The sequence below is a fragment of the Cyprinus carpio genome, chromosome A1 (assembly GCF_018340385.1).
Source record: "Cyprinus carpio isolate SPL01 chromosome A1, ASM1834038v1, whole genome shotgun sequence".
Classification (NCBI taxonomy): Eukaryota; Metazoa; Chordata; class Actinopteri; order Cypriniformes; family Cyprinidae; genus Cyprinus; species Cyprinus carpio.
Genome location: NC_056572.1, coordinates 2,198,246 through 2,210,816, shown reverse-complemented (window position 1 = coordinate 2,210,816; position 12,571 = coordinate 2,198,246). Strand labels below are relative to the sequence as shown.

General features: G+C 37.5%; 1 protein-coding gene across 3 annotated transcripts in view; it reads left to right on the top strand.

Moving 5' to 3' along the window:
• Positions 1 to 12,571, top strand: part of LOC109062054 (lipopolysaccharide-responsive and beige-like anchor protein) — a 208,042-nt gene that overhangs the window by 157,237 nt on the left and 38,234 nt on the right. For all 3 annotated transcript variants that reach the window (XM_042717055.1, XM_042717109.1, XM_042717169.1), the window contains 3 exons: positions 6,086 to 6,226; positions 7,534 to 7,653; positions 10,741 to 10,893. In XM_042717055.1, coding sequence (XP_042572989.1) covers positions 6,086 to 6,226; positions 7,534 to 7,653; positions 10,741 to 10,893 — 414 coding nt within the window. The remainder of the gene's footprint in view (positions 1 to 6,085; positions 6,227 to 7,533; positions 7,654 to 10,740; positions 10,894 to 12,571) is intronic.

The following is a 12,571-nucleotide window of genomic DNA, read 5'->3' as shown; positions in this document are numbered from 1 at the left end:
TTTATTAAAATCATATTAAGTAAAGATCATGTTCCATGAAGATATTTTGTAAATTTCCTACCATAAATATATCAAAACCTAATTTTTGATTAGTAATATGCATTGCTAAGAACTTCATTTGAACAACTTTAAAGGAGATTTTCTCAATATTTAGATTTTTTTTGCACCCTCAGATTCAATATTTTCAAATAGTTGTATATCAGACAAATATTGTGCTCATAACAAACAATACATCAATGGAAAGCTTATTAATTCAGCTTTCAGATGATGTATAAATCTCAATTTCGAGAAATTTACCCTTATGACTGGTTTTGTGGTCCAGGGTCACATATAAAACTGGGTAAAAAATATTGATTTCTCAATTTTAAATGATTCTCATTTTTATGAAACGATATCGATTCATAAATCCTAAGATTCGATTAGTTTAGCCTGTCAGATAACGAACGCAACATTGTAGCGCACCTCCCATCCTATAAAGTGCAATAAATGTGATTTGTTACTTTTGATATGAAACAAAGTCTGAGATTTCAAATTCGGTCCATTTTATTACAATATTCAAATATTAAATGCCGTTTCGGCGCTGTTTAATGTGGAGTGGCAGATCGTCTCCTCCGCTTTAATAGCAGTTACAGCATGAAATAAACATGAATGAACATCTGAAGGTATGAGTACAACTTACTGAAATCTGTATCCTTTCTCATGTATTTAAAGTTAAAGTTAGTATTATAACTTTAACATTACAAAAACTGATTTACAAAAACCTGATATATATCCAAAATAGTTCTGAAATTCCGTCCTATCTGTCCTGTCCATTTTATTTAAATGTGGCTCACTTATGTTTGTATCTCAAAATCATCTTGAAGAGCTCCTTTCTCAGTCTAGACCTGATGAATATTTCATGTCAGGAGCTGGGGGGCACTCCTCCAAAAGAATGCTCTTTACTCGCATTGCACCATTTGGGTAATTTTTAAAACGCCTCCACCCTTAAACTTCACTTTAAAAGTGCTTGTGAAAGCTTGCCAGTCACTTCCTCAAAAATGACCATCCGTTTTGATGTAATGGTGGCCAATGGAGGGAAGACAGAGGATTACTTTTAGAGCTCAGATGATCGAGCGAGTGTCCACTCTGACCCAAAATGGCAAAATAAATCAGTTCTAAGAGGCAGGAAAACAAAGGACTGAGAGATAATGGAAGATGAATTCCTGTGCAAAAAGAATCATGAGGTTGCATAAGTCACCCTTACTGTCTTCAGACTGAGACGATCGCTCACTTATTGCTCTCCAGTGCAGATTTATATGCATGATGCTATCTGTATCTACTGTATGCACTGCCTTTAGCAAAGAAATGTCTGTGTTTTACCAATTCGGATTCGGCAAACAGCATGTTTCTTTCAGGTACAGACAGAGTAGTTAAGGTTAATAAGCATTGGATACAATTACAATAATATCATTGTAGTCTAGCTGACAGGATAAAATGTGAGTTGTTTTAATGTAATTTGTATTTGACAATTAACTTAAAGTTCCTAAAGACAAAGGGTCTTTTTGTTTCATGATTCGCAAGTATGAGAGCAATAATTAAGTCTTTTAATAACGTCTCTGATTTAAACCTCAGGACTGTCTATCAATTATTTCAAATGATCAGTTTTAAAAAATATGTCACAATTCACCAGATCTTTGAGTTTCATCACGGAAAAATATTCACAGATGCTGTGACATGCTTAGATTAGATTCAACTTCATTATCATTGTGCAGAGTACAAGTACAGAGCCAATGATAATGTTACAGTAAAAATTAAGGCTGTCAATCAAAGAAAAACTCTGTCTATATACATGCAATGCAATGCACATATTAGTGGTAGACTTATCTTTCCTTCACTACATACTTGAAGAAATAAATATACCCAGAGACACTTACACACAGCTTGCAGCATATCTCTTTATTTATTTATTAATTTGTTCAGCCCCATTCTGTTTCTTTGCAATGGCTTCCGCCCACTCGGTTAAAAGACAACAGTCCTGTACACCATCCTGCATCATCCTCGCCTTTGTTTCTCTCTCTTTCCATCCCTCCCTCTCTCTTGAGTTTTGACAGCCTTGCCTTTATGTTCAGTCAAGCTTTCAAGCCTCAGGGAGAAACGGAGGCCGAGCGAGAGCAGCCAACAACGGCAAATCTCAACCATCTTTATTACAACTGCTTTATTCATGCTGTTGACACAAGCAATATCAGTGTATGAGCGGTGGACCGTGACAACACCGTCTGAACCTTGCAGAAGCTGTGTGTCTTTCTCTTTTTGTCCTTAACCCCTCCTGCTCTCTCTTGTCGTCTGCGTATGCCACGTCCCAGCACTGCTTTGATAGAAGCAGGTCATGTGGGACCTTTTACACAGAGAGGTGAAATTGCCATAGACGCCGTGTCACACGCGGGCAGAGGAATGTGCTTCATGAATTTATGTTCCTTTTGTCTCATCGTTATGACCCTGCTGGCTTTCTTATTATAAACTCTAACCCCTTCGTGACATCCGGTGCAGCCAGAAACAACAAAACTGACACAACTGAGTGAGCCAAAATAGGTTTTTGCTTCTTATGTGTCTCTCTTGACACAAGTGTGTCAATCAGTTATGTTTCTTTTCATTCTTTTGTATCTTTTAAACTACACTGTGATACAGTGCATCAATATCATAATTGGATTATGACCGAAATTGTTCCAAACAAGAGACAGAGACACGCACACAGGTCAGGATGAGAGCAAATCTGCTGTATTAATTTTTATAGATGTGCTATAGCTTTTTTTTTTACACTTCCTGAATGATATTGTCATTAAGAAACTGGCTTTTTTTAGCTAAGTTAATTTTACAAAAGAGTAACAGGATTAAATTTGAGGACCGAACAGAAACCTATACGTTGAAATGTTTAAAAGGGGAAAAAAATGAGGAAATAACTAAAATATTGCTTAATTAATTGTCTAATGTTAGAAGTTATAAGTGGAGACGCAGTAAATGGCAACGAAAATTACTTTCATGTTCACTTAAAGTCATGATGTAATGGAACTGCCTGCACATTTTCTTACGTATTATGAATTATGATGGACATATGAGTGAAACCGATTTTTGAAAAAGAAAAAATGTAGGGCGGTTTTCTATCTATTGGTTGTTGGTCTGGATGGAGGCAGATCTGAACTTGACCTTACATTCGATTCAAAGAAATAAGTTGGTTTAAGTGGAGTAAATAATTATTTAACCGTTAGATCGAGCTATGACCGTTTGATTAAAAATGACAAGCTCATAAAAGTTTGCATGGATGAATCAATTAGATCAGTAAGATGCATTTAGAAAACACTGTGAATTTCCATTTCATGCTGCCTTTAATTGTAATACTGTGATTTTATATTAGTATATTAAGAAATATATAAAGGGGATATTTTATACTAGTAAAGTGACAGTAAAAATAAAAGGCATCCTGAATAAAGCATGTTATTATATTTGTACATTAACAAAGATAACACCAAATGTATTGATCTGTTTCTCCACCCTCACTGTGATGTGGTTAATGGCATATTGATTCGCCCTGCATCACGTCATTTACACCCTTTCAACTGAGCCCTAGATATGCATTCACATCTTCTGTAATGCATTCTTCAGCCTCAGACACTTCCAGAGGTTCATTCATTTATTCATTCACTCAAAGTAGATTTCAAATAGTTCCATATGTGATATTTAGTCATTTAGCATAGTGTATTAGTTCTTCTAGTAATATATTACATTGCACCGCTTTTGCTTTCTGTGTTTCAGTGCAAAAAACAACCAAATTAGGTCTTATTCAAGTCACTTTCTGCATTTGAAGAGCCGATTCAGGTGCCTAGATCACAGTGGTGAATGCAAATTGTGTCCAGCACAGTTTGAATAATTTGTGAATCGTGTGCAAAATAAAAAAAGCTGTCAGGCGCAATTCATGAATTCCTTCCTCAGAAACTCTGAATTTTGAGCCACACACTGAAGTGCTGATACTGATAGCTTCTGGCAGTCTGTTCAGATTTGCAGTCTAATTAAAAACATTGGGGCAGCTCATTTATTTGAGCCGTCACCAGAGAAATATTCAGCAGTGCTGCCAGAGCGCATTAGGGTCGGTGGTGTGCGTTCACTCCATCACACCGCGCTGTGGTACGGGGATAACCCTGATGAACGACACTGTCACGAGACCCTATTGTACTGGAGGCCTCCGACTGTAATCTACTGCCGTAAACAACACGAGGGGTTCGCACACACACATGCACACATATTCACACGTTTACATAGAAACACACACACACACTGAGCAACGACAGAGATGTTTTTTATCCTGCTCTCCCTTTTCTTTCTTTAATGAGGGTCCTGTTATTACCACAATCAATCAGTTAAATCGCACAATGTTTAATTCAGTGTGTGTTCTCACCGTAGTTGCCACAAGAGAGCAGACCGTGTGTCATTGTCAGCCCAAGGCTGCAATCCAGTTTAACACACACACACACACACACACACACACACACACACACACACACACACACAGAACGCATTCAGCATAAGTCTATTACATTTCACTGACAATTTTACAAGCTTTAGTGATTTACAATCAAACGTTGATTAAACAGCTCTCCTTTTTAAATCCAAGACATAGTTTAATCACGATTATAGTGGAATATAATTAAGCTCTATTTTTAGGTGAGCCCCACAGCCCTTGGCCTTCTCGCACAGTGTTAAATCTCACATTAATGCAGGCACACATGGACACACAAGCACAGCGGAACATTAAAAGATACAATCACCCATACTGCACCAGTGTGATCAATAGAAAAGCATCTGAGGACCCTCATTACACAGCTATGTCTCATTTCAAGGAACTCCATCATTCCATTACTATTGATCATACTCAGGTATGAGAGACAGACAGAAAGCTTTAGTTCAAGAGTAATAAAGACTCAGCAGGGTAATAACAATACATATAAATGAGCATTAACTGTAAATAATGACCTGCTTCCATACACTGGGTTTCTTCAGATCAATGAAGAATTAAAGCAGCTCACCAATGCTTTGATAAAACCCAATGCAGGGCAAGAAAGTATTAGCCATATGAACTGCCCTGCAATACTTTCCTCTTGCTATTAATGTAACACCATTAAAAACTGAACCGAAGCATGCACATCAACAGCTCAAAATGCTCAAAATTGGGTGCTAGACAAAGAAGATAATAAAGGGCCTGTCAGCGCAAAAGTTTACCTTGTGTGAAGTCCATTATTAAATTATTCTGCATTTTTGGAGCCTACGATGTGCCGAGTTTTGTTTGTTGTTAAACACCATTATGAATGTATTATTGTTTTTATTGTTTTATTCAGCAAGGATTAATTAAATTGATCAAAAGCATTCACTATAAGACATGCTATAAGATTTATATTTCAAATAAATGAATAAATTCTTTGGAACTTTTTATTTGTCATTCACTGAATCTTGAGAAAAAAAGTACCGCTGTTTCTATAATATTAAACAGTTTCCAACATTAATAGTTTCTTGCGGACCAAATAAATATATTAAAATGATTTCTGAAGGATCATGTGACACTCTAGTAATGAAACTGAAAATTCAGCTTTGATCACAAGAATAAATTACTTTTTTTTTATGTATTAAAATAGAAAACGTTATTTTAAATTGCAATAATATTTCACAATATTACTGTCGTAACCGATACAATAAATGGAGCATTGGTGAGCGAAAGAGACTTCTTTAAAAACATTTAAAAATCTTACCAACCCTAAACTTTTAAACAGTTGTGTGCATGAACAAAATTATTTTGTTTAATCAGCTAAATGAACAGTAAGCTTGTTGAATGTGACCGCTCTTTAAAATAACAGTCTGTTATTGATGAAACTTTGCAGCTACACTAAATTATTATATAAATAAATGATTAGCATTAATAAATTATTACTTTTCCCAGATATAACACCTGTGGTCCCTGTTCTGACATCTAACTTAATAATTTATTGCTTTGGTTCTTGAACATTTGTGCTTTATTAATGCAGTTTTATGTATATTCCAATAATGTAGTCTTTTCTCATTACAGCCCATCGGTGCACTCAACCCAAAGAGGGCTGCATTCTTCTCTGAACGCTTTGAATCATGGGAGGACGAGCAGGTGCCCAAGTTCCACTACGGCACGCACTATTCCACCTCCAGCTTTACTCAGATGTGGCTACTGAGGATTGTAAGTTGCACACACACACACACACACACACACACACACACACACAAGCGTCACATCATAATGTGATTAACACCAAAATGCTCCAGCACCAGTTTTTAAATCATTTTTATAGCATCAGAATAGAAAAGCCTGTCATCTTGCCATTTGTCAGTGCATTATTTCACTTTCTTTAACATCTGTTTATGTAGGACAAATAAACGGGACGTGATCATAATCGTCCAAATGATTTGCCACTTTTAAAGGGTTTTAAAACAGACAGCGGCTCTGTGCTCTTCATGCTGCGGCAAAACGCTCCACATTCATCATGTGATCTGTTGTGAAGCACATTGCAACTAATTGTTGTTTATAATTGGGCATATGTGCGTGCTCAGTCAGCTTGATTTATTGTTCTATTGAAATGTAGGCCTTATCTGCATACTAAGAAACACACAACACATCGCTCATCTTCCCTTCATCCTTTCTGTTCTAATATCTGCAGAGAACAAAGACGTGACACTATGAACGAAAAATACTTCATATGCTTTATAACAGGATTTTGATGAAGCATAGTTTAGTTATTGTATTAGTTTTACAGTTATAACGTCCCATAATCCTCTGCAGCTCTTTTCACTTTCATAGCCATTCCCTGTTGGCCCATTGTATTGATCCCATCCCATTATTATCAGGCTTATCCCAAATCCACTTCACCAAACACTCTAATTCATGTACCATAGCACAAATCAGCAACCTCGTGATATGGAGGCTCTTGACAGAGAAAAGGAGGGTGTTAAATTCAGTCAAGCACCTAAAAGCCTCTGCGTAATTAGGGTATTTTTCTTTCATGGTGTGCTATTCACTCTAATTGCATCCTTCTCATCGGGGAAGTATTGTTTCAAAAGAACCACCTATTGATTCTCCACAAACAAGATTAAGCATGATTAGAAAAGAACAAATAATGCACTTGTAAAGGCTTTAGTGTCTGCCCGGGGTTAATAACAGGTTTCTATAGCATTCAGGTCCCTCTTTTGGGGAAGAGGATGTCGTTTAGTGCACACAAGTTAGAATCATATTGTATAAGGCTTTGTTATGAACAGCAGGCATCGATGCTAAATAAGAGAAACTTACCGGGTTGCACGTATTGCAAAAAGTTTAAATTGTAGGCTACAGATTGATCAAAGTAGACTCGCAGTTAATAAATACATGATCTTTGTTCATTGGAATTTGCCCTGTAGTTGTTTTAGCTCCTAACATGACTTTTTAATACTCATTTTAGCTTGAATGTGTGTGTGTGAACATTCCTTATTTTCTACATTCTTTTTTGTTCTCAGGAGCCTTTCACGACATTCTTCCTGAATTTCCAAGGTGGGAAATTTGACCACGCAGATCGCACTTTCTCCTCAGTGTCCAGAGCCTGGAGAAACTGCCAGAGGGACACGTCTGATGTGAAGGTACGTCAGCATAAGTGCATGACACGCAGAAATGCTTTCCGAGTCATTCTAACATAGAAATACGTCTTATTTTTAATTTATTGTTATGCATCAATATTTATACACATGCACAAAGCTGTACTTGTGCTTATTTCCTCTCAGTCGGGCATCAGTCGGTCCCTGGCCTGGATTTGGTTTTCGCCTTCCACTGATATTTTGTTTTTCACAAATGTGGAGGCTATTATATGATTAGACGTTGACTTCCTCTTGGTAACCGGAGCTCGCTGGGACTTGGTGTGAGGGCAGTCGTCATGGAGACACCGCCGCCCGGCTGCCCCCATCACCTCTCCATAAAAACTGGCCCTAGCACAAGTACGGTCACAACCAATCCTTGTCATGCTACCATGAAAGCATCAAGGGTCCTTGATCAAAGCTTTAAACTAATCTTGATTTCGAACTTTCCCCCGTTCCTCCCTTGCACTCTCTCTTGCGAAACCTTTCACAGTGCTTTAACCCTCAGTTGAACCGTTTGTCGTTCGGCCCCAAACCAAAGTCAGACAGCAATCCCAAATGCACACCATAGCCCCTAAGAGACCCTCAGAGTGTTCGGCATTGACTTTAACAAATGTCCAGACCTCTTGAAATATTCATTACAACAGACACCCACTTTGTTAGCACTCTCGTTGCATGCTGGCATTTTTCAGGGGCTCATTTGGTAACAAGACATGTGGCTCACATTACATGGTTACACTTAATACAGAAAGCCCAGTTTGATTGCTGCGTAAGCTTGTCACTGTGGATCAGTGTAACAGGATTGGCATGCATCAAAACCGAATGGAGGACTATGACTAAAAACCTGGAAATCACCTTCAGTTTATTTGACTTTGAAGCTGTGGAACATTTCAAACACGCGCAACCTTGCAAAAAAGGTCTGATAGGTGCAAACGAGAAGCAAAGAAGTGCCTTCAAATGTAATAATGTATCAATTTGCCATGCTGTTATCCCTTTTTCTTAAAAAAACAAAAAGCACAGCAGTCCCCCCCATGTTTAGAAACACTCCCTCATTCTATCGAGGGGTGAAAAGCCTTTAGCAGTTTTTGTGTTCAGGCAAAAGAGAGTTATAATGGCCTAAAGCAACCCTGATCCTGTCTGTCTCTAGTCAAGCAAACTCTGGCCTGACCTTTAACCTCCATCCCCTGACCCCCGAGCACTAGGCTGAAAGCAGTGCGGACACTGAAAGTTTCCCCTCAGGGGAATCAGAGAGGACCTAAGACGGGTCCCAGGGGCACCCCTCTCTATTGACCCACAGCAGGACAGGATTTTGGATCACAGGTTTTGCCCTCTGACCATTTCTGCTCAAGGGCCATTGCACCTAATAGCTCCTCCTGAACTACCTCCCCCCCTCCCCCCAACCATAGGTTAAGTGACTCTGGGTCTTTGTGCCGCCAATGAAGATGCCAAATTTACGCCAGGCTCCATACATGAACCTCAGGGCGCCTGGTGCCATTGTAAAACTATGACCTTTTTGTTTTAAAGACTTTGGTTTTTAAGAGAGGACCAGAAAGAAGGCTGGTTTTGAACCTTCCTTCATTTGTTTGCTCACCTAATTGACCACTCGGACTGCACAAAATACACATATAGATCTTCAATTTGAGTGCTATGTTGTATTAAATATGCACAGTTTTATTTTTATATGGATGTTTAAATTTATACGTGTTCTACATAGAAACATTAACCATGTTGTTTTCACTTAACTTTGCAATGGACTTATCACAGAAAACTATAGTAGTTCTGTTGTGAGATAGAACTTGATTGGTTTATGACTACAGAGTGAGTGATAGATTGTCAGTTAGATAGTTCTCCCAAAGGACTCATGTTTCTGCAGAGCAACAGCATGTTTTTCCTCGTAGGACTTACTTAACACTTCCATTGAGAGTGTGTGTAAATGAATAGGTGCAAAATATAATAAGATGCAGAGAGACTGATGAAAGTATGGATGGACTGAAACAGAAATTCTGGCCAATACCAAGTACACTTTTAATTTGATGGCTGATATTTGTATGTTTAGACCCAAAGTTTTATTCCTCTTAATTGAAACAAATTCAAAAATTTTTCTTTGTTGTTAAAAATCCAGTTTGTCTTAAAAATCATGCTATAATTAATAGTTTAAGTGCAAGAGCTTGACCAAAACAGATTTCAGAAAGCAGGTATATCCTTTTATAGAAATACTTTAATAGAATACCCTTTTATAGGAATACAGGCATTTTGAGTGTACAAGTAAGATTGCATTACAGGAGTGGGAAAAAAAATGCTTTACCATTAAACCAACATGTCATTAAAACAGTGATGCCCATGCATTTTATAAAGGAAGAGGTTTAGTCCTCTTTTCTGTGTTTTGACTGCAGTGTGCCTCTGCACTGCTGTTTGAATGTTTGTTATCAGGATGACATGCAGTCACTCTTTCTTTGCATATTAAACTGGAGTAGCTCCAACTGCATCCCCCGTGGCACAGATTAAAGGCTAAAGATTCAAAGAAGGAATAACTGATTCCTCAAGTCCCGATTCCCATTTAATGAGCTCTTATAATATATAGGTATCTAGTATGTTTAGAAATGCATCTGTTTTGCACAAAAGTCAGCTTTGTTTTCTTGTTTACTTTCCTGTTTGGAAAGAATAATTGAATGCATTGTTGAATAATTGTTTCTGATTGTCAAATATATCTAATCTAGTCTTAATAGATGCAATTTATCCATTAATTATCATTTTTTTAAATGCCATTTGCACATTTATTAAATTTTTCAAATCATTCTGCTAATTTCATTCACATATTTTTGACATTTTGGCAAATGTGATGTCAGCTTTTGAGTGATTTTTCATCTATTTCTGATATCTGTTTGCATTTTTCTATACACACATTATACATAGATACATTTGATTTAGTTTTCTTTCTTTAAAAATGAACTAATTTGTTAACACATCAGGTACCAAAAAAATGAGATGAATTAAGATTGAATATTTAAATTGATTGTCAGCCCTAATATAATTATTTAATTAGTTAATAATGTGAAATTTGTCGTTAAAAAGCCTATTTTTCTGTCTCTCTCACAGGAGCTGATCCCTGAGTTCTATTACCTCCCTGAGATGTTTGTCAACTCCAATAATTACAACCTGGGAGTGATGGATGATGGGACGGTGGTGTCAGACGTGGAGCTGCCCCCCTGGGCCAAGAGTCCTGAGGAGTTCGTTCGCATCAACCGACTCGTATGTTCACTCTCTGAGACTCCATCTCTTTTCTTTCCCTCTCTCTCTTTCTTTATCTCCCTTATTAAATTGCTGTTAAAGTGCTGATTGCGAGTGGCTCTGGCCAGCGTGTCTGGCTCTTTGTATCTATTTGTGTGATTGTGTGTGTGTGTGTGCGTGTGTGTGTGTGTGTGAGTGTGTGTGTGTGTGTGTGTGTGTGTGTGTGTGTGTGTGTGTGTGTGTGCGTGTGTGTGTGTGTGTGTGTGTGTGTGTGTATGCTAACGCTGTGACCTGTTTTATGCTGATAATTACAACTCTGATATCAGTCTGACTCTCCCATTAATCATCTCTTTCTGCGTCTCACACACACACACACACACACACACACACACACAAAACCCCTCTAATGTCACTCTTCTGACATGCACGCAGACGTTTACACACTTTCACTTTCACCAAGTCTGTGTGTAGAGTTGCTGGATGCTCATTGATGTGTGCATATGCTATAGGAAAGTAGTGATCACAGATGCATTGACTGTCTTGTTGTGAACAGCACCAGTGCTGCATTAATCGGTGTCACTGCCTTACATAACAGACTCTGCGTGCCATTAAATTCTGTGCAGTGTGTCAAGTCTAAACTAACTGCATGGTGTTCTGAATCTGATACTAAATGTGAGAAAGGGGGTGAAAAAAACAGTCAAAGGATTTGTCTTTGATTCTTTAATTCTTGCAGTAATGGATAATCTGACACACAGAAGTTCTGTAGTGAGAAAGACAGAAGGCATTTCAGTATAATCTCTTTTATACTGATAAAGGCTGTCCAAGGATCGACTTTGATCTTCAAGACTATTTCTCAGACTAGTTCCAACCACTGAAGGCCAACATCTGTGGGAATAGATCATATAGAAAATAGAGAATATACAATATGGAAAATAGAAAATAATGGAAAATGCAGAAATTTCCATCATAATGGGCAACCTGTAGCCAGTAATAAGTGTACATTAAATGTGACGAGATCCGTTGTTGTCATAAAAGTCAAAGCGTTCATATTTTTAGGATATTTTAAGCTGATATTGTCTTGATATTGTATTGCTTTGTCATCATGACAACTGTGGGAGTGATTGCGAACAAGACCACTGACGCACTTTATTATTATTATTTTGGTGAAATAAATATTAGCAGGGATATTACTGACAGTATTATTTTTTTAAGCTGGACATTTTAGTGTGTTTTGTTTATACTAAAGACACAAGCCCTCTCTAAGACCACAATTTGTGGGTTACCCATGGACCGCAAGGGCTCATGGGAGCAGTTATGGTGAAGAAAAAAATGCAAATGAGTAAAAACATGCATCTGTTTCCTCAAGCGAGCTGTCAGTATCCAAAAAAGTGTGACATCAATGCATTAGCAACTTATTGTTCAGTTTGGTTCTTTGCTTCTCTTCTGGATTTGTATGTGCAGGCATCCATACAATGAACTTTCTATTCATCAACACTTCAATAAAAAAAAAAAAAAATGTTTCTTGAGCAGCAAATCATCATATTAGAATGATTTCTGAAGATCATGTGACACTGAAGACTGACTGGAGAAAATTAAACTTTGCCATCAATTGAATAAATTGCAATTTTCAATATAATAAAATTATGGTTGTCAAAATTAACACCTTAATTGTGCAATACGTTTTTTCAGTTTAATGCAT